The 23,167-nt window shown below is 39.4% G+C and overlaps 1 protein-coding gene across 3 annotated transcripts; it reads right to left on the bottom strand.

The window, feature by feature from the left end:
* Positions 1–5,934: 5,934 nt before the first annotated feature.
* On the bottom strand, positions 5,935–23,074 carry LOC135114637 (DNA topoisomerase 2-alpha-like). Of its 3 annotated transcripts, none has more exons than XM_064030431.1 (31): positions 22,699–23,074; positions 20,052–20,184; positions 19,750–19,930; positions 19,339–19,582; positions 17,890–18,102; positions 17,595–17,768; positions 17,137–17,238; positions 16,752–16,995; positions 16,457–16,609; positions 16,012–16,181; positions 15,614–15,824; positions 15,365–15,474; positions 14,761–14,991; positions 14,357–14,604; positions 13,734–13,965; positions 13,341–13,540; positions 12,934–13,069; positions 12,497–12,649; positions 12,137–12,283; positions 11,796–12,014; positions 11,493–11,555; positions 11,197–11,265; positions 10,673–10,690; positions 10,183–10,308; positions 9,877–10,053; positions 9,624–9,732; positions 9,385–9,511; positions 8,919–9,010; positions 7,468–7,539; positions 7,026–7,339; positions 5,935–6,780 (listed from the first exon to the last, which is right to left on the bottom strand). In XM_064030431.1, exons 1-31 carry the CDS (start codon positions 22,717–22,719, stop codon positions 6,658–6,660), a joined length of 4,812 nt encoding a protein of 1,603 aa, XP_063886501.1. In that variant the 5' UTR covers positions 22,720–23,074; the 3' UTR covers positions 5,935–6,657. The 3 variants fall into 3 exon arrangements, with proteins under 3 accessions (XP_063886501.1, XP_063886500.1, XP_063886502.1); XM_064030430.1 differs by lacking the exon at positions 22,699–23,074 and adding an exon at positions 21,791–21,941; XM_064030432.1 differs by lacking the exons at positions 10,673–10,690; positions 22,699–23,074 and adding an exon at positions 21,791–21,941.
* Between the last annotated feature and the right edge of the window lie 93 nt (positions 23,075–23,167).

Here is a 23,167-nt window from a genome sequence, read left to right as displayed (position 1 = left end):
GACGCTTGATGTGGGCCAGAGTCCTGCCACTAATCTTTGGGCGCCACCCACCACCATGTAAGTGGTGAGGAATCTCACGCTCTCCCGAGGGAGAGGAGGGTGCTTCACAGACTTGGCGGTGAACTTGGGATCGTGCGGGTCAGAGCCTTTCCGGCGCCACACCTTCTTCCCTTTCGTGTCACTGACCCTGAACGTGGCTTCATCAGTCCACAAGACACGCCTCCACTCATCTAAAGTCCATGAACTGTATTTCTGAACGAAAGCCAGCCTCTTTTTCCGATGCACCTCGGAAACAAAAGGCTTGTTACGAGCGCGCATTTTTCGATAGTTTAGCTTGGTTTGGATATTCTTCTGGATGGTACGCACACTAACATCCTGGAGGAGCATGGGATTCTGTTCCTTAAGCTGTCTTGCTGTGAGGTGAGGGTTTTGGTCTAGCTGACGCTTGATGTGGGCCAGAGTCCTGCCACTAATCTTTGGGCGCCACCCACCACCATGTAAGTGGTGAGGAATCTCACGCTCTCCCGAGGACTTAAATTTAACAATGAGGCGGCGCACTGTCACTGGCTTCACACCGGTCTGATGACTTATTTCCTTGGTGCTGAGGCCTAATTTATAGCACTCGATCACTCGCACAATATTATCCTCACTTGTGTAAGCTTTTGACATGACGGGAAATATTACGAGCCTGTTTAATAATCCTTGCAGTAGGTCGCGGAGGCAGTACGGGTGGTGGCACGTGCGAGAAGAAACACGACCACTCAAGACAAACGTAATCAACACTGACAGCTGTTGTCATTTAAATTAACGGCCAAGAATTCGAAATGTTGCCATATAGTCATTTTTCCCCGGGCGGTCTCCCGCGCTGGGTAATATGCAAAAATAATAGTCACGCAAGATTGTCCCGCGCTGCTCACCGCGATCACGTCGAGAGGCGCCGACTGTACTACTACTACTACTACTACTACTACTACTACTATTACTACTACTACTACTACTACTAATAATAATAATAATAATAATAATAATAATAATAATGATAATAATAATAATAATAATAATAATAATAATAGTAATAATAATAATAATAATAATGAACGCCCTTAATTGTAATGGAAAAGGCAAACTTGATGTCCCTCTCCCGTCAGAGGAATGACGGGGGTGGATGGGGAGAGTATTGCATGACCAAGTGAAGTGCTGTAATCTCTTAAGTTGTCCCTGGTGAAAACACAAATAGGCAGCATGTCACTATTCTTCCAGGTCTACATACGAAGAATGCTTGGACGACGTGGACGGAATGAGCGGGTGCGTTGTCATGGTGAAATTGCCAGTTTTACTCTCCACAGATCGGGTCGTTTTCGCCGCACAGCTTCACGAAGGGGGGGAAGAACCCCCAGGTAGTATTCTTTGTTAACTGCCTGACCTTGTGGTGGATATTCATGGTGCACAATACCTCTGTAGTCAAAAAAAAAAAAAAAAAATCATCATTAGTTTAACACTGCTTCGCATCTGTCTTGCTTTCTTTGGTCTTGGCAAGGATGGATGCTTTCAATGGAATGATTGTAATTTTGTTTCAGGGTCATAGCTGTACACCCATGGGGAGGGCCTACATGCTGTAAGGTCCCCGCATACTTTGCGCATGTGCGAGCAGTCTCGCCTCGTGATTGGTGTGAGAAATCTCGCCTTGTGAATGGCCGCCACCTTTCATCAGCTAACCTAGCGTAACCTAACCTAACTAAACTAACCTTACCTAACTAACCAAACCTAACTTGACTAATCTAACCTAGCTGATATAATGTGTTATGATAAATAAGGGACCATATCAGTAATTTGGTACAAGGTAGCTAGGTTAGGTTAGGTTAGGTTACATTAGTTAGGTTGGGTTAGGTTAGCTGATGGGAAGGTGGCGGCCAATCACGTGGCGAGACCGCTCGCACATGCGCAGAGTGTGCGGGGACTTTTCTGCATGCAGGCCTTCCCCACCCATATCTCATCGCCAGTGATGATAGTGTTCATGAAGATTTGATATTGGTTGGCACACTCCAGCATTTCCTGAGAGATTTTCTTTGTTTTCTTTCTGTTGGTCAGACAGCAACTTTGGTACGAATTTGGCAGGCACCCTCCTCATGAACAAATCTGTTATAATTGACTGAACTGACCCATGGCTGATCCCAACTTCGGCAACAGTCTCCTCAATAGCCACACGACGGTCTTCATAGACGTTTCCTCGAACCTTTGCAATCATTTCGTCGTTTCTGCTAGTCGATGGTCTGCCACAAAGTGGCTCACTTTCTACTGAGATGCGGCCATCTTTGAACTAGTTGTACCACTCCTTTATTTTATTTTATTTTATTTATTTATTTATTTATTTTCTCACCATCGTCTCCAAAGGCCTTCTGAATCTTTTCGAAAGTCTCGGCTTGTATATCACCAAGTTTTTGGCAGAATTTGACACAGTATCTTTGCTCAATGCGCTCAATCATCTTGACTCAAAAAAGAAAAATCGCACAATACATTCTTCAAATCTGTATTCAACACGTCACTGCGGGCGACTGGCGCCACCTAAACAAGAAAATTTCTTGTGCATTATAAGTAAGGACGCGGCCACCTTGCGGATTTTGCTCAAGCATTATTACTTTGTGCTAACAAATTCAAGTTCGGATACTTTTTGACTACACCTCGTATATTTTCCTCATAGTCTCAAAATCAGTTGGTTAAGGTTATTTCCAGAATCATCGAAACTTTTACTTACTTGCATGTTGGGCTGTAGGAAGTGGCGCATTACACAGGGCGTCTTCACTTTGATGACAACCTTGAACAAAATTTGTTTGAACATTAAAGGCGTCACGCCTGCACATCACCCGCCCTTTTTTTTTTTTTTCCTATCTGGATTTCCTGTGATATATTATACTTTTTCACACTAATACATGCTAAAGTGTGTACCATTTATCCATCTATATATTTATAATCATTTATACACACTGTCGTGATACCTCGTTTATGCAATGATTTGGAATCTCTCTCTCTCTCTCTCTCTCTCTCTCTCTCTCTCATCCTCCTACTTTTTTTTCAGCATCTACTTTTTTTTCCATAACTATTTCCTATTACATACATTCCGTTTGTAATAATAACAGAAGCACAGCATACCTTCAGTTTCCTCTTCTTGTTCTCATAACCTCCCACTCTTCCCAGTTAGTTTCTCTGTAAGTCCGTCATTCTGAGTGATGATTCTCTCTCTCTCTCTCTCTCTCTCTCTCTCTCGTCAGTAATCTCAATGAAGTCAAATCTTCCCTAACATCCGTTTCTTACTTTTTTTAATTCATCTGCTTTCAGACTAGCCAACCCCACTTTGTTTCCGTCAGTAGTCTCTTGAAACTTCTTTGTTCAATTCCATTTCATTCCGAACTGAAGTCCATGGAATTATGATCATTCTACGGAAAAATAACTTTTAGTACATCTCAATGAGGTCCTAGACAGAGGGTGATGATCTCCAGTACCGACTGCCGTGTTCCATCAGCCATGTCAGCACCACCCAAAACAGGGTGATGTTTCTTGGTGTTTCGTTTAAACCATCCGTTTCTTGGGATAACATTGAGATATCACTAGCGTTTTCATGTGAGGTTAGGTTAGGTTTAGATTTATTCGGTTCATTCATTTCACTGAACTTTCTTACGTGAAGACTACGACCTAAACACTGACTGGTATGAACTCATTCCTCCGTTGCCAAATATTTATTTCTCGTCCAACAGATTTATCAAAATTATGTTCACAACTCTGTAGAACCACAATACGTTAATAAAAGCACAGGCCACACTTTCACATGAGCTCAGCACATCAAATCAGTCTCTCTCCTCAACTCAGCTATTTCTCTTCTTATATGAACACCACTTCTCGTTGGACCTCTGAACAGCCTTATTTCGGGTTATTATTGAGCGGAAAATAAGTATATATTATCTGGTTCTTTCATCTTGACGGGTTCGAATTATTTTCTTGATTATTCATGTTGTTCCTCTTGTTATCTAAAGACCACTTACTTTTCTTGTTCCTTTGTCTGTATATTCTTTCCTGATGGGGAGGTAGGGGAGGGGGAGAAGAGGGGGGGGCCAGATATATCAAGTTAAAGTACAGCAAACTTAACAGTTAAATTCTTCAAAACACCCAATTTAGTAACAATTTCATATAGGAAAGAGTTGGATGTGCCAATTAACAAGCGTGGGATATTTTGAATGCATAGGATATAAAACCAGTAAAACGTCTGGAAAGCGATTGACGAACAAAGTTGTCAGTAATGCAACAGTGAAACACTGGAGAGAGAGAGAGAGAGAGAGAGAGAGAGAGAGAGAGAGAGAGAGAGAGAGAGAGAGAGATTCAGGCATCCTGCGATGGCGCACTAGCCTAAAAAGTATATATATATATATATATATATATATATATATATATATATATATATATATATATATATATATATATATATATATATATATATATATATATATATATATATATATATATATATATATATATATATATATATCAACATCTTACTAGAGCAGAATGATAGTGCTACGTACCGTTTAATAGAAAACTCCATTCTGCATTCAATGTTGTGTCTGGTCTTGCAGAGAAAAAGTTGGTAAAAAGTAATTTTTTTAAATACAATTTTCAACGCGCTTCTAGTTTTTGCAAGTTACCATTGAATTTACCGAACGCAAGAGATGAAAGGTATATCGTTGTAAAACTGATAGAGTTGTGCTATCATATGGTGCTAATTTCGTTATGATCGCTGACATAGTTCCAGAGATATCAGTGTTTGAATAGTTGGGCCAGGCCAGGCTGCTCAAAATGAAACAACACCCTCCATAATAAACTTTGCTTCACTCGTAGGGAAGCCAACTTGAGTCAATATAGCGTAAGACAAGAGTTGCGACCAAGGACGCTCTATATGGTCCTTGATGGAGACCATAAAAGGAAGTTGTACATGAGAGATCAAACTATTTAACACCTGATTATGTTAACAGGAGGGATCTCATTAACACAATCAGGAATCAAGATAGTAAGATGAGAGGACCCAACTCATGGCTCTGAACTATCACAGGCATCAGGTTCCTCATACTGGCAGTAAGTCTACCTACTTTATTTTCAAAACGGACAGCAGAAATGTCAAGGTCCTGACACTAATGTTTTCATGTCAATAGTATCAAGTGTTACATAAAATATCTTAGGGCCCTAGCTTACCAAAACTCTAGTTGAGGACTACAAAATGATGAGTGAACATGAATGCTCCTGTATAATTATAATATATTGCAAAAATATTGTATTAGAGGTTTCATAATTGAATAAAGGAGTTACTGTAAAAATTTGTGCAGTCAAAAAGAGAGAGAGAGAGAGAGAGAGAGAGAGAGAGAGAGAGAGAGAGAGAGAGAGAGAGAGAGAGAGAGAGAGAGAGAGAGAGAGAGAGAGAGAGAGAGAGAGAGAGAGAGAGAGAGAGAGAGAGAGAGAGAGAGAGAGAGAGAGAGAGAGAGAGAGAGAGAGAGAGAGAGAGAGAGAGAGAGAGAGAGAGAGAGAGAGAGAGAGAGAGAGAATCACAGTAAAAATGCTGTAGTTTTTCTATAAAGATGGTAAAAAAAAAATAATGATGAATCTACTTATGCCATTTCCATCCAGTATTTTTCATTAAAAATACTGTAAAATTTATTGCATGAACCATGGAATTTGCAATTCATGTATACACACGTATATTTATATTCATATCAACCACCAAGACACTTATTACAAAAATACTAATACTCTAATCCAAAACAAAACTGACTACTTTTTCACTTTCTCACCAGCCTTTGTACTTGCTGAATTAGAAACACTTCCAGAGGTTCACCAAACTTTGAAATGGCAAGGTCATTAAAAATATATGTATAAAAATAGGACAAAAACATAAAACAAGGTCTATCTATCTATTATGTTGTCATGTTAATAGTATCAAGTGTTACATAAAATATCTTAGGGCCCTATCTTTACCAAAACTCTAGTTTAACGACTATAAATGAGTGAACGTGTATGCTCTAGTATGTACTGCATTGCAAAATAAAACCACTGTATTAGGGATTCCACAATAGGAAAATAATAATAATAATAATAATAATAATAATAATAATAATAATAATAATAATAATAATAATAATAATAATAATAATAATAATAAAAAAAAATGAAAAAAAATAAATAAATAAATAAAAATTTGTGCAATCATGAACAAATAAAAAAATGCTAGAGTCATTATATAAAAAACTAAGTTCTTTTAATCTATATCTGCATTGTTGCCATTTTCTTCATGAAATTAAAGTTGCAGCATTTATTACATGAAGAATTCAAGAGAGAAGTGGCATCAATCCAGACATAGATTCATCTTAAGTTTTCTTTCATCAATCTTTATAAACAATTCATGAGGTTTACCAAATTACAGCAAGGCTACTAAAAAATATATGTATAAAAATAGAACAATACCAAGAAGTAAGCTCAAATAAAATAAAACTTTTAAAACAGCCTTGACAAAATGCTTCAATGAATGTCCTAAAACACACTTGTGATGATCAGACACCATTCCTGACACTGAGCCACCCCTTAACCAAACACAAGGATCAGGAAGAGATTTTCACATTTCATCTAATAGTCATCATCTGACTCATCATCACTCAAGGTATACACTACAGGAGCCTTCCTCTGACGTCCTGGCCGCTCCCGTGGTGGGGGAAGATTGGCCGCTTCACTGCTTTTCACACTTTTACCCTGGAAAGATCATATAAAATTCTAAATAAATTAGGCTAGATTAGGTTTTACACTAAAAGATCACAAAACTAAATATTGGTTAGGTTGTTTCTTCCACTTTTACACTGTAGAGATCGAATGAAGTAATAAATTGATTATGTTAAGTCTGGTTAGATTTGGTTTTCAAAATTTTACCCAAGAAACCAATAACTACAAAGGAACATATACAATCATAATACAGCATGGCAAGAGAAACCAATACTCACACTAGAGAAATTTTCAAACATATCATCTGAGTCTGAGCCAGCAGCCTTCTTCTTGGCTGCTGCAGTCTTCTTGGGACCAGGCTTTTTCTTGGGCTTAGGGACATCCTCATCATCAGACATGGCAGCAGGCTTGGCAAGGGCTTTCTTCTTGGGAGCTGGTTTCTTCTTCTGCTTCGGAACATCATCATCTGATATGTCATTTGAGTAAGTGGCTGCAGCAGTCTTCTTTGGCCCTGACTTTTTCTTGGGTTTTGGCTCCTCGTCACTACTGTCCATGGAGGATATAACACGCTTCTTGGGAGGCGTCTTGTCACCTGGAATTGAATTAATATTTAGTAATGATAAATATAACTTGGAGAAATGGTAGTCTAAAATGGATGTCCATCACATCAACTTTTCTCTTTACCTCAATGTCCACTGTAACACAAATTAATCAACTTACTTGTAGTTGTAGGTGGAGATATTGATGATCCTGTCATCATAGAATCAAACAGGTCTGAGGCAGATGGTTTGTCTGAAATATGACAAGTATTCTTGGTCATCGTCTTTTAGATTTTGGTGAAACTTTTGCTGTTGCCTTGGACATATCAAAAGCCTTTGATAGAGTCTGGCACAAAGCTTTGATTTCCAAACTACCCTACTACGGTTTCTATCCTTCTCTCTGTAACTTCATCTCAAGTTTCCTTTCTGACCGTTCTATTGCTGCTGTGGTAGACGGTCACTGTTCTTCTCCTAAATCTATTAACAGTGGTGTTCCTCAGGGTTCTGTCCTGTCACCCACTCTCTTCTTATTATTTATTAATGATCTTCTAAACCAAACTTCTTGTCCTATCCACTCCTACGCTGATGATACCACCCTGCACTTTTCCACGTCTTTTCATAGACGTCCAACCCTTCAGGAGGTAAACATATCACGCAGGGAAGCCACAGAACGCCTGACTTCTGATCTTTCTAAAATTTCTGATTGGGGCAGAGCAAACTTGGTATTGTTCAATGCCTCAAAAACTCAATTCCTCCATCTATCAACTCGACACAACCTTCCAGACAACTATCCCCTCTTCTTCAATGACACTCAACTGTCCCCCTCTTCTACACTGAACATCCTCGGTCTGTCCTTTACTTATAATCTGAACTGGAAACTTCACATCTCATCTCTAGCTAAAACAGCTTCTATGAAGTTAGGTGTTCTGAGACGTCTCCACCAGTTTTTCTCACCCCCCCAGCTGCTAACTCTGTACAAGGGCCTTATCCGTCCATGTATGGAGTATGCTTCACATGTCTGGGGGGGTTCAACTCATACTGCTCTTCTAGACAGGGTGGAATCAAAAGCTTTTCGTTTCATCAACTCCTCTCCTCTAACTGACTGTCTTCAGCCTCTCTCTCACCGCCACAATGTTGCATATCTAGCTGTCTTCTACCACTATTTTCATGCTAACTGCTCTTCTGATCTTGCTAACTGCATGCCTCCCCTCCTTCCGCGGCCTCGCTGCACAAGACTTTGTTCTTTCTCTCACCCCTATTCTGTCCACCTCTCTAACGCAAGTGTTAACCAGTATTCTCAATCATTCATCCCTTTCTCTGGTAAACTCTGGAACTCCCTGCCTGCTTCTGTATTTCCACCTTCCTACGACTTGAATTCCTTCAAGAGGGAGGTTTCAAGACACTTATCCACCAATTTTTGACCACTGCTTTGACCCTTTTATGGGACTGGCATTTCAGTGGGCATTTTTTTTATTAGATTTTTGTTGCCCTTGGCCAGTATCCTTCCTTCTTTAAAATAAAATAAATAAATAAATAAATAAATATCAAATCCATAAAAACATCTTGAAAGATTCAAAGAGAGCTTTCAAGAACTTGCAATTTTATCCTTGCACAACCAGCTCTCCCACTCACCCTGAGGAGGTGCTGTCACTTTAGGTTTTTTCTGTGGTTTTTCTTCAAATTCAGAATCTGTGTCACTCACAGCTATGGTGTCATCTTTCCCTCTGTAAAGGAGATTCTTCAATAAGTAGAGAACAGTTTCCATAATTTAAAATCAGCTATGATGCCAGACTTGCAAACCATACACAAGCTTGATCCACTGTATTTACATCATATACACAAAACTGTTGTGCTGAAAATTGGTTAAGCTTTATAACTAAGTTATATGCATTACACTTTAACTTGTACATAGGTACTGTCCAACTCTTCTGTGTTCCAAATTGGTATTCACATGCTAGGTAAGAAATAAATAAAAGTGATCTTGATCCAGGGCAAGTAGTACACTTCAAATAATTTTCACAGCTTTTCTTTAACTTTATATCTCAGGAATTAACAGTAGTAGCTTGCCATCTGATTCAATTAAGTGTCTGACACTTACGCATGAGAATCGTCTAATATAGTGTTGCTCACAATCATGTCGGGTTCTTCTATCCCCACATTGTCATGAAACTCCTCACCACCACTGCTGCTGCTGCTCTCATCTCTGGTATACTTGACTTTTGTAGCTGGAAACATGAGGACATAGTTATAATGAAGTTTAATCTTTCTTCTACTGTGTCATTTTACATAGCACCATAAGAGGTCAGTAACACAAACAAGCCAGCCAGGATAATGTACCTGCAGTTCTTCGGGACGAGGTGCGCTCTCGGGGCTCCAAGTCCACAGACACATCACTCAAATTGCTGTTTTCATCATCTGAGTTCCAGCCTTTCTTTTTAGGACTTGTCTATTTTGATGAGTAATAGAGTAAAATGTATTACTGGCATTGATGACATAATGCATTTTCACCATTACTACCACTAATGTTCAGGTCAACAAAAGCACCATAACTCTTCCCATGCAGGAGAAAAACATTTCATGTAATACATACCTTCTTGAAGTTGAGCTTTGTCTGTTTCATTCCATCACTAGCTTTTTTTGCCTTTGCCTTCTTCATGATCATATCTGGGGAGTTGCCGAGCCGGGAGGCCAGAGACTTCCCTGTGTTGGCAGCCACCAGCTCATCAAACTCATCAGGTTCACCTGACTCCCTTGCTTCCTTCTTGGTCTGCAGGTGGAAGGAACCAGATGCATCATAATTGTTCTGTTGCATACACGCAAGGCAATCTCTTTCCAAGGTGAACAGGTTCCCTTAAATAATATTTTTCTTCATGTCTTTTATCTTAGTGACACTCACCTTCTTTCCCTTCTCCTTTTCCTTAAGAGCGGCAGCCTTCTCAAACTTCTTCTTTAGCTCCTGGTCAATGAGCGGCACTACCCTCTCTCCAAATGCTGACGGTTTAGTTTCATTAGCATCAGCTGCCTGTGCAAATTGTATAAATGTCATTTCTTTGGTAAAATAAAGAAAGATGAGGTTTTCAAATGCATCATTCATAATCATACCCAAATATGACAAAGCAGACAAGACAGGAAGAGGATTCATATTTAAGAAAAAGAAAGCAACAGTAGAGACAACACAGCACCTATCTTAAGGAACGAGACAGGATACATCTATGTTTTCTAAAGATGCAGCAGCACACTACAAGTAAAACAAACCAACTAAAGCCTTGTGAAAATAAAGATATTTCAGGCTCCTTCATTTGACACTGTAAACAAATGTTTTTAAAAAAGCACTGGGAGGTGAGGCATCAAATCTCAGAAACCATGCACAAAACACATCACCTTACCGAATTACTACTTCCTCGCTACGAGTCATGGAAAGACCAAAATTCCATTGGTAAACCTTATATGATTCACTACACAGTGGATGATTTCAACCTAACCTTCACTCACATCTATGCTGCATTTTAATATGCAGGTAAACCACAATACTTGAAACACTCCTATAAAACTCTTAAGCCTTCATGTATGCAATGAACATACAGCCGCTCACATCTCAAAGTAAAGGTTTCATTTATACCAGTTCATATTTATGTAATACAGTAACTGACCCTTTCCAGCCACATATTCTTCATTTCTTTCATACATTTATAACATTATTAAGTACTTGGACAGTTTGGTCCAAACAGTCCAAGCAGTGTGGCTGATCCCAGTCAAGTGACAGCTGGAGTACTTTCTTTTCTCTGTTAGAGGCCAAAGGGCTAAGAGAGTAGTGTGTCAGTGTGAATGAAAAGTTGTGCCTTGTCTTAGCTGCCCAAGGCAAGACAACCTTAGTATATGTATGCATATATTATGTACTTTGGAATCTCACCTTCTTAGATTTTTTCTTTGCTGCTTTGCCAATCTCGAAGTCCTCATCATCATCATCATCGTCTCTGGCCTGTTAAAAAGCATGAGGTTAGAATGTAAGTCAAATATCTACCAGTAACTTTTCATCTGTTTCCTATGCACAGCTGAGCAGATAACTGACAATACTCATATCTGGCAGCAGCACAGTTAGCTGATGACTTATCAGTTCAACTAGTACACAGGTTTTGCAAATCAGGAGTCACCTCTACAGCAAATGTCCAATCCAGCTAATCACATAATACAGCAGACACCTCTTACCTTCTTCTTTCTTGGCTTCTTAGGTTTCTCGCCATCTCTCTCCTCAGCATCCACAGCATCCAGCTGCAAAAGAACACATGAACAAAATGTAATTTTCTGTTCTAGTCTTTACTTTTTGTTTCAATAATAATCTAATTATAAGATTTCCATCATGACAGTACATAATATAAAATGCTGTAAGTAAAGTATAGGAGAATCATGGATATTCTTATTCACTTATATCACACAGAATGCAAGATCATACATGTCTTAATTAGCTTGTAAGTAGTGACATAAAAATGTCTAGCATTGTTCATCCATCACCTGCTCTAGGAAACAATCAAGATCATTAATCCAAAGATCTGATGGTGATTTCTCTTTTAACAGTCTCAGTTCTTGTGTCTTTTCATCTCTATTTTTCAGAATTTCATTCTTCCTTTCCAAAGTCAACGACCACAGCTTCATGCCCAGCAAGTAGTCATAATCAGGCCCGCTGGAGTCTTCTGCCTCCTCTTCTTCCACTTCAGTCTCCTGTTGTTCTTCCTGTAATGCAACTTATTTTTCAACTTGTTTCTTTATATATTACAGAAAACTTTACATGTCAGTTTTAATGCAATGTGATTTTACTGCAGTACCACATATATAAAGTAGTCTATAGAGCTCACCAAAAGAGCATTTAGGTCCTGGAGCTTCTTCCAAGACTTGATAGGATCAGAATCATATCCCTTTCTCTGGAGCTCAGCTATAGTGTCCTTTTTCTTCTTGTTTTCAATTACTAGACTGCCGTCACACTTCTCCAAGATGAATCTTGCCTAGGACAGGGGAACACAAAGATGAAATGTGAAATAAATTCAAATTAAAAAACATATTAGAACTTGAAGTTTTACTGGAGGAAAGGATGGATTCTCATCAACCACTCTTGTACACATGTCAGTTACCCAAGCATATTCTGGTCTCTCCACATCACCATCCAGTATCAGAATCTATCTCCAAAGAATTAAGATTAACATTAGTTGATGTCTTACCTGGTTAGACAATTTGCAGGCTTCTGCCTCTAAGAATCCCACCAGATATGCCTTTCTCTTCTCATAATACTGGAGACGAAGGTCAAAGAACTCCCTCAGGATCTGATCCACTGTTTCATATTTCCGAAGAACACCATTGTGATCAAAGAGGACCTGGTGCCACACAAGCAGAAAAATTGTAATTAATTTTGTCAAAAATAATATAATGATAATGACTGCAGACACAAATAATGTAGTATCTCTCAAACAAATAAGGATTTTGCTGAATAAAAAGATCATTTGCAGCAAGTTGTTGAAAGGAAAATTTAACTTTAATGCCCATCTGAGGATGAGAACATTGGCCTAGTGAGTGTCACCATGTGGTCTCAGGTGACAAATTAAGAGGCCAGTTTCACTATAACTACAGTATTAGAGACACAGAAGAAAAAGACAATTACCATAGAGGAAGTGGTCAGGGAGCCTTGCAGTTTAAAGACCTTATGCATGCCATCTGCAAGTGCCTTCTGGAATTTGTCTTCAGTCATGCTCACCACAAAGCGCACAGTAGTGTCTGTGTGGTATTCCTTGTAGTCACTGCCAAATAAAGTAATCATCTATTATTTCATTCACATCACTATCACTCTGGTTCAACTGGTTCTCAACATGCCTGCCTCCATAGCTGTTTTATTTACAAAATGAGGTTAATATTCAGCATTCACCATCATCTAGGTATAGAAGAATCCAACAATATAACAAGTGTTTGCCCAAGATGATCCCACACATGATGACAGGAACTAAGTAACCCTTACCCACACACACAATGCTGTCATTGCACATTGCAAAACTGGAGGAAGACAAAACTCACGTGATGATGGCAGGAGCTTTGTCACTGCCTATAAATAGTGGCTCCATTACAGTTTCTTTGTAGACTTGCGTCCAGACACGTAAAGGCAACTCTGTGATCTCTATCTTGTTGTTTCCTAGGTCAGCTACCTCACCATGTATCACATAACGCTGGCCATCAATCTCCTCCACTGTGCCCCTGAATCCTTTGAACCATGGTTTCTGTAAGAGGTCCAAGAACAAAGTGACTTCCTCCTCTTATGCCATGTCACTCTCATGAATATTTGGGATCAAAATAAGACTTACTACTATATGATAATAGGAAACAGGCATTTTCTTTTCCCAGATGGAAAAAAGGAAATATGATCCCAACTCTAGTTCACAAAGTCCTCTAGATGGTGCTGGATTAACTCACCATCCTCTCTGGTTCTTCTCCATTTATCATTCTCTTGAGGTTGTTGACAATCTCTCGTGGATTGTAATTTGGAATCTTGGTGCTCCAACCTGTTCCAATGCCTTCTGCCCCATTCACCAGCACCATGGGAATGATGGGAATGTACCACTCAGGCTCAATACGCTTGTTGTCATCATAGTTGCTCCTCAAGAGTGGCTCATCATGGACGTGGAAGATGGTCCGAGTGAGTTTGCTGGAAGATGAAGGCTTTGGTTAGTGGTGCAGCTGTAGTAGTGAGGCAATGAAGGTTGCAGAAATTATCATAATAAGAAGCATGGTATGTGTTACCAATTGATGTACTGTTAAGAAAGTTGTGTGAGGAAACAAGATGAAAAAAGACTGAATACTAGAGAAATGCATACACTTACAAGCAATTAAAATCACAAGAGACAATAATTAAGAATAAGGTAGTTTATATAAATTATGTGACAAAAACACATACAAAAAAGATGTGAGCTAAGATGGTATGACATATCATGGGAAAAATGGGAAAATATGAAGAGGATTTGTTACATCTAGTAAAAGGGAGATGTTCATTAAATGGTAAAATTAAATAGTAAAATCCATATGCAAGTAGTTCCAACCTCAACATAGTGAAGATATATCTGGGACTTGCAGAATCCTTGCCTCCCTGCAGCCTGGTTCCAAACTGACCAATGGGCAGGAGGAGATTGATGTTGTTAGACCCAACAAAGTCCTGTGCCAGATTGATGATGGTGGACATGAGGGAGGTCTCGCCGTGGTGATATGCCGAGTGTTCAGCCACAGAACCAGCCAACTGGGCCACTTTAATTTCTCGCTTGTCATTTCTCTTTAAGCAGGTAAAAAGCACCTAGGGAAAGAAGACATACTCTAATGTAATAAAGTCATATAACATTTGAGATAAAATGAAATAAATGACTTGTACGTATTTCTCTTTCTTTATGAATGGAAAACCAAATACAGCAGATTATGTTCACCATCAACAAATGTCCCACTAGTAAGTTACCTTTCTCTGGCCTGGCTTGAGTCCATCCACCAAGCAGGGAATGGAACGCTCATTGTCTAAATTGGAAAACAGAACAAGCTCCTTGTTGACAAAGTCAGTGTAGGTGACACTCTTGGTGTCCTTCTCATAAAGGTAGATATCTGGCAACCCCAGCTCCTTACGCCGCTTGCACTCTTCCATCCAGCCCGTCAGCCACTCCTTCCGCTGATCTACTGCCTTTTTGCTGAAGGCCTGAGGGAAAATTTTATTGCTATTAACCTTCATTAGTTAAGTATTAAATAGTAATTTCAATTGAAATCTTGAGCAAAAATATAATCAAAACATTTCAATACATTCATGAATTCTGTTTGTGTGCCAATCCACTTGCTTTGGAGCCAGCCACTTGCATTTGTATTGAGAGAGAGAGAGAGAGAGAGAGAGAGAGAGAGAGAGAGAGAGAGAGAGAGAGAGAGAGAGAGAGAGAGAGAGAGAGAGAGAGAGAGAGAGAGAGAGAGAGAGAGAGAGAGAGAGAGAGAGAGAGAGAGAGAGAGAGAGAGAGAGAGAGAGAGAGAGAGAGAGAGAGAATCATCTCACTCTGTACTTCATCCACTATGCGATGACTAACCATCTGAATAGAGTGGTCATCTTGAGCACCACTGTAATCAAAAATGACCCGGTGACGCAACATGTCTGTGAAGTACTCCTTCGCCTCTTTTGAAGTTGAAGTACCCAAACCTGAAAGGAAAGAATTATCAAGGTAATACAAGGAAGTTAAGTACCTCTGTCAGACAAAAATTCACCAAACCTTGTAACATTTGCGCAATTCAAAACAACATGAATTTAAGAAAAGTACAAAAGTCACAAAAACAGGCACCTTTGTAGTACTTTATCTTGTAGGTGTGCCAGTTGTCTCGTGCTTTTTTCCATTCCTCAAATTCTGGCAGTGAATAGAAAGAAATCTCCCTGCCCCCCTTGGAAGCCTTGACAATGGGTGTGATAAACTCTTCCATGAAGGGGCGGCGCAGCAGAGTGGGCCAGTTGTGGTGGATGAAGTTGATCAGTAGACCCTTGATGTGGGAGCCATCCTGGAAACACCTCACAGTCAACTCATTCCTCTAACTTCAGGACCTAAGATACACTTGTATAGATGAGCTTTCCTTAACAAGATCCCAAACAAGCTCAGTACTTCAGTAACCAAACATAATACTGTATAAATATTCTCTCTCAATATCCTTTTTCTTCTGTGACAGTACATATCACTGTGTCCCAAACCTGATCCTGATCTGTCATAATCATCAGTTTGCCATAGCGCAGAGTCTTCATGTCTGCATCTGTTTCATACTTCTTCTTGTACTGAAGACCCAGAATTTTGATGATATTGTTGATTTCTGCATTTTCTAAAATTTGCTTGTGGGAGGCTTCACGAACATTTAAAAGTTTACCTTGAAAAGAAAAGTAAAGGGTAATCTTTCAGTTATGAAAAAAATACGGCAAGACTTCTATGTATTTTCAAATATTCACTTCCTATGTCATTTATGAACAGACAATAATGGAAAATGGCTCAACAGTGACATTTTAAAAACCCATGCTCTAAACTATCTAATGTCTTGATAAGGGTTTTATGGAAAAGTGTATTTCTCCAACTGCAATGTGCATTGTTAATAAGATTAGTTCTCTGAATATCTACCAGCTTGACTAAAGAATAACACCTTTATACCTCTAAGGGGGAAGACACCATATCTGTTCCTGCCCACCACACCAAGTCCAGCCACAGCCAATGTCTTGGCTGAGTCTCCCTCAGTGAGGATGAGTGTGCAACTGGAAGAGTCTTTTGTCCCAGCATCATTGGCATCTTCCAGCTTGGGAATACCTAGAACAAGAAAGTATTATTGTTTCATCCATCATACACTTGGAACAATTTAATACTTGATGAGTGGTAGAGATAAGAATGCTTCAAGTTAAATTTTTAATTTGGCTAATGTTGAGAACATCAATCATGTGGACATGTTTACCTTTGAGCTTGGTGTGCTTCTTACTGGCACATTTGGACTGCAATTGAGCTTGTTGCTTGAACCTTGCCCAGGCCATCACTGCTTCCACAACACCACACTTCATTATATTAGCAATGTATTTTTCAGAAAATGTACACTTGGACCCAAAACTCTTGGCTTGGAGGGTCATGTTTTCTTTGGTTTGAGAATCAAAGGTTGGATTAACAATCAAACAGTTTACAAAGACCCACAGATGATTTTTAATCTGCAAAGAAATAATTCTGATAATTCCAAGTGTAGATAATTTTCAGGAAAGGATAAATATTTACACACATCACTCAATACTCATAATCAGTACATTGAAGTGACAAAAAATAGCAATGAGAAAACCATAAAAAATACTCACTTGGAAAGGCTTTATTTGAATGCCACTTTTATTTTTCTTCTTTAAAGTTTCAGTCAGGTTCTTAACAATGTTATCTGTCACATAATCAACATGTCTTCCTCCCTGCAGGCAAGAATTTGTTTTTAGGCAAAAATAAAACACTTAACATCTACTTTGACTTGCTTAATATATATATATATATATATATATATATATATATATATATATATATATATATATATATATATATATATACACATACACACACACACACACACACACACACACACACACACACACACACACACACACACACACACACACACACACACAAGAAACACAGTAACTGTATTTTTTCCATTTGGCAACAAGATGTGCAGTTACACTGTCTCCCTGCCACAAGGGAGATTATGTAATAAAGCAAATGGATTGTCATTAGAAAATATCAGGAACCCATGTTAGTAATCAGCAGTACATACCTTAGTGGTAGCAATACTGTTAACGAAGGACATTTGCTGGAACCCCTTGTCTGAGAGGGCTACTGCCACCTCCCATCTTTCATTCACATTTTCATATACTGCTTTCACAGGATTATCTGCATCATCAACTTTATCCTTCAGGTATAGATCAACATAATCCTTAAAGTTCTTAATCTGTAAAGAAAGGAACATCAATGTAATACACTCTTTTAAATGTTCTGCTTTGTTTAAAGCCATTTTTCAACTACACCAGGAATTTCCTGTCAGGAGGTAATGCTCAGACAGAGATACTCACAGGAATGCGTTTTCCATTGAGATACACCTTCACCCCCCTGGAGGAGGCAGCAACGTCATACGCTCTACGGGACAGGAGAGCAACAATGTCCTCATCCAAAGTCTCCATCTTGAACTTCTTAAGATCTGGTGAAAATGTGACTCTGGTGAAATCTTCACCTCCATAGTTCTTGATCTTTGCTTCACTGGCCTTGCTCATGTTCTCTGCCCAGGTCTGAATAAAAATGTATAAGGTTTCATACTGATGCTTTACAGAATGAATAAAAAGACACTCCTTTTCAATAAATAAGAGTGCCAAAATACACATGCACACTCACATACAAGAGGATATGATTGTCAGCTTTCCACTCCTGCTCTCCTGCTAGGATGTAAGATTACTCTTTGGCTTGTAACATCCAATGTTCATTCTCTGCTGAGCAAATTGGGAAGAACATCCAATGTTCATTCTCTGCTGAGCAAATTGGGAAGGAGTTATTTCTATTCCACAATAAGACATGTTTCATCAGGGGTAACCTCCTGCCTGCTAGTACCATTGAGAAAACCACCTGATATAAGCCTGAGTGATGGAAATATAATTGCCTTTTTCTTTCACTGAAGATTAAAATTTTTCTATGCTGTCAAAAGTTCACCAGTTTTCAGTTTTTCATGCATTTCTTATAATAGGTTAGTTTTCCCAATAGTACCTACAATATAACCCCAGCTATCCAGTATTTAACTATCCAGAATTCTCAAGCAGCCAGATATTTTTCAAAGGAAAATAAATAAATAAAATAATATTCTAAAAATCATGAATATTTGAAATTGGCGCCGCCATGCAAGCAGTGCGAGTGGAATGTTTTGCTTTCCTGCCACTGGCAGAGCAGTGAGTACTCCCTGCCACTTGCATAAACAACAAATTTGTTAGATGAGTGTTTCTGCTGGATATCCATAGTTTCCTTAGTTATCCGCCATGCTGAAGGTCCCAGCCAAACATAAACCTAAACATCTGTTGCGTCAGAGCAAACATCAACATCATCAATGTCAAAGCCTACACTGGTTGATAGGCCTATGCTTGTGGAAGAAAACCCAGATAGCCCCCATCTTTATCTAACTCGTGATACATATGAATAAAATTAGTGTTAAGGAACTAGTTTTACAAGACATATATACAGCAGCAAATAAGGAACACTAGTGTGCACCCTGAAAATTTACATAACAGTGTCAACACAGATGAGCAAGTACAGTCCTTTTATGATTTTTTTTCTTTGCTTTTATTTATAGCTGTCATACTTGTTAGTACTAGTGTACAGTATTTTATTTTGGTTTTTACTGAAAATAGAATATTTAAAAGAGTAACACTTAACCAACCAGAAAATCCAGCTATCCAGAACATACTATCCCCCATGGATGCCGGATGGCTTGGGTTATACCATATATACATCTTCAAGGCCACAAAATTAATATCACTCACCTGCTTATAACTTGACATATACTCCTCAGAGGCAGTCTCAACAGTGAACTTGCTGCTGAAGATGTTACACAACTTGGCACCATAACCATTACGTCCACCCGTCACCTTCTGCTCCTCATCGTTGTAATTGGAGGAAGTAAGGAGGTGCCCAAAGATCATGGTGGGGACATACATCTTCTCTCCCTTGTGCATCACCACAGGGATACCTTTACCATTGTTGTAGATGGATATTTGATTATTCTCACTGAAAGGAGTAATATCAATTTAATAATCAAAGGATAACAAACAAATAACAATAATTTCATACATCATCACTTCCTATACATGGTGTGACATCTGATGCTAAGGCAGATCATGAGGAAAAGTAGCTACATGTGATGAATAACAACACAAGAAATTAATTCAACTTACGGATCAATGTCCACCTTAATCATATCCATGCTGCGATCTCTCTGCTTGTTATCAGCAGCATTCACAAGGATTTCATCAAAGATCTTGTACAGGCCAGGCACATATGAGACTTCTCTCTGCGTAATTCTCTCTGATTCTCTATCATAGACCCACATCTGTTCTGTCACATATTCCACAGATCCTGCAAAATATTACCACATAAAGAAGCAGCAATTCTCTTGATTAGTACTTAAAAAATCTTATTAGTAGTGTTATTAACCCCACATTAATTTTCATAAACTAAATGTTCTGATTCCACATACCAATGTAAGTGTCAGGACGGAGTAGAATGTGCTCCAGTTGAGTCTTCTTTTGGTAAACGGCCTCCACTGATGCCTTGTTGGCCTTCTTGGCCGCCACCTGTGATGGTGCACTGGGGACATTGTCTGAAAGTGTCTGCAGGGTGAAAAGGACAACTGTTAGGAACCATACTGCACCAGAGAAAGGACAACAAATATAACATATTTGATTTGCATTACTTTTCAGTATATTACAAGTGGGTTATCAATGGCACCTGAAATCCTATCACGTTTATTCATGTAGCAACTTAACAGTGCAACCCCTAATTTCATAGTCCCTCATGACCTACTCTTTCCTCTTGACTCAAATGTCCAAATTAAACTTTGAATTGTACTTCACAATCCAGCTCTCACCACCTGACTGTGAAGAGCTTTCAAAACTAAATCTAACCATATGGAATAACCTACTAATAACTTAACCCAGGGTGGTCCAACTTCTTCGACATTTTTGGCCTTCAGCACTAAATGGTTACAGGGAGGGCCACAAAAAAATACAATAAATAAATAAATAAATAAATAAATAAATAATAATAATAATAATAATAATAATAATAATAATAATAATAATAATAATAATAATAATAATAATAATAATAATAATATATATATATATATATATATATATATAAAATCCTAGTAATCCTACTTCCTATTACTACTTCATATACAGGCACAGAAACTGTCTGTGTTTTTTGTGTACAAGATAAATTTATAATAAAAGTGGTCGTGGGCCACAGACAATGAACTGGCGGACCACTTGTGGCCCATGGGCCCATAGTTGGACCATCCTGACCTAACCCAAACTGAGACGGCTTCTCCACACCTCAGTGCATCCTGGACGTGCTACCTGTGCCACTATGCCTCACTGGCATCTGTTGATAACCTGACAGAATGGCATGAAACACACGACTCCAAGAAAATAACAAATAACAACAATAATAGTGATAAAATAAACAAGTAAATGAATAAATATATAATAATAGGTGCAACTACAATGAGTAAACTTTTAGATTTACACACATTATAATCCCCATACCCTCCTAACCTAGCTGGTGGGTTTTGTCTTCCTCAACCCCATCAGGAATACTAATCTAGCCTAACCTAACCTATCCTACAGGATCTAGGGAATTTTTGGAAGAGCCTATGTCTATTTTGAAAACTATGGATTTCCCATGGAAACTCAAAGATAAAGTTTCTTAGAATCCAGTAAGGTATGCAAAAATCACATTCCCAATGTTGCAGAGTATGGTGGTGTAAATCTAAAATTATACCCTACAATGTAGAAACAAAAGGCTGGTTGAAGCAGTGGCATCATGTGATTGGCCAGAGCATTGGCATGGAAAAGTCATGACAAAAAAATATCTCAATCCACATGTAATTCAAATCCCCAAAAATTCCCATTGGCATACTCCTGACAATATATTATTGGCTCAATCCCATTACTATATTCCCAGTAGCTCAGCACTGCCAGTACATTCCCATTAGCTGACACTACATTCCTATTAGCATAACCCCATCACTACATTGTCGTAAGCCCTAGCTACATATCTGTAAATACATTCTCATTAGCATATACCCATCACAAGAATCCCATCTGCACAGCCCTTTCACTAGATTCCCACTGACCCCGGCACTACACTCCCATGCCCATTATATTCCCAACAGATCCCTATCATGAGTGAACTACAGCAAGGCCAGATTACCCTAAAAGGCACAGCCCAGTCCTCCATCATGCAGGCGGTGAGATATAGAGTAACCAAGGTTCACCACCCCTGACAGCACCAACGCCTTCGCGCCTTCGAGACCCTTAGTCCGGACCCAAGTTTCCCGCGGTCTGAGTTCAATTTGCAGCGGCGGCCAATGAACAACAGCGGCGTCACGTGACCGTCCCGCCGCTGCCGCTGCCACCGCTCTCTCCCAATCTCTCTTCCTCATCTCAAAAAGCACCAAACCATGACAAAATAATACACACGGCCTCCATGAATGTGTGATCCATGTGGGTGTAGTCTTGAAGTGATACCGAGGTTGGTTCAGCTTCACCTTGAACCCGCTTGCGTTTTTTATTTATTTATTTATTGTTATTTTTTCCCCTCCATCTACAGTAACTCCATTCGTTCCTTCCTATAATACTCTTGCCCCTACTCATACTCCTCTTCGCCTTCCAATTACTTCCTCTTCGTCATTTCCTCCTGTACCTGTTCCAAGTCCTCGTGACCCATGTTAGGTGAGAGTGGCGGCTTATAATATGTACTGGTTAGCCATGGTCACCTGTCCCTCCCATTACCACTGCACACCTGAGCCTGAGAAGCCGGCAACACCTCTTTCAGTCACTTGCACTAATCATACACAATTACTTAACGGCTATAAAACTTTTTTATTGTTCAAAAATCCGCTCGTGGGCTATGCTAACTATTTTTCCCGCTCGATTTAACTCCACTGATCTCTAACACTCACATAAATACAATGAGGGAGGAATAACACACTCAAATCTCCCACAAAACAACAATGCACCTAAGGGAAATGGAAAATATTGGAAGGGTGACGTGAGTTTCCTCTTGCGTTTACTGTAAATGCTTTGGCGGTGTATCACTGGGGAGACTTTAAAACTTACCGTTCCATTTACAGCGGGCATGATGCAGAAATGTCAGAAGGCTCTGAGGCCTCCACTAATAGCCACTCACTCACTAAGACACAACAAACGCCAACAAATCCTGCTTTACTAGGCAGGATTTTTAATTTAAACACACTCACACCACCACATTTACAATTCAAGGTGGGTTTTGTCTACTCAGATCACTGGTCTTGGCGCTCTTACAACCATATTGTGCTTTGCATGGTTCAGGCACACACTGGGACACCCGGATGTTCAGAGAGAAGCCACTGGAGCTGGCCAAAGGTGTATTTCTGGGGGTTTTGTCAAGGTGGAACAAAGAGCTGCTTGCATCCGTGGGGAGTCTGGGCCCCGCGCTGCTAGGCGGTCTCGGTCGCCCACCCCTGCCTGCCCTCACCCGCCACGCCGCCATACAACAGACGCTGTCTTACTCATCGCTTCATCTGTACGATTGATGGATACACAACAA

Source organism: Scylla paramamosain, chromosome 28, assembly GCF_035594125.1.
Source record: "Scylla paramamosain isolate STU-SP2022 chromosome 28, ASM3559412v1, whole genome shotgun sequence".
Lineage (NCBI taxonomy): Eukaryota > Metazoa > Arthropoda > Malacostraca > Decapoda > Portunidae > Scylla > Scylla paramamosain.
Note: the sequence above shows the minus strand (reverse complement) of the source record. Positions and strands in the feature narration are given on the sequence as shown.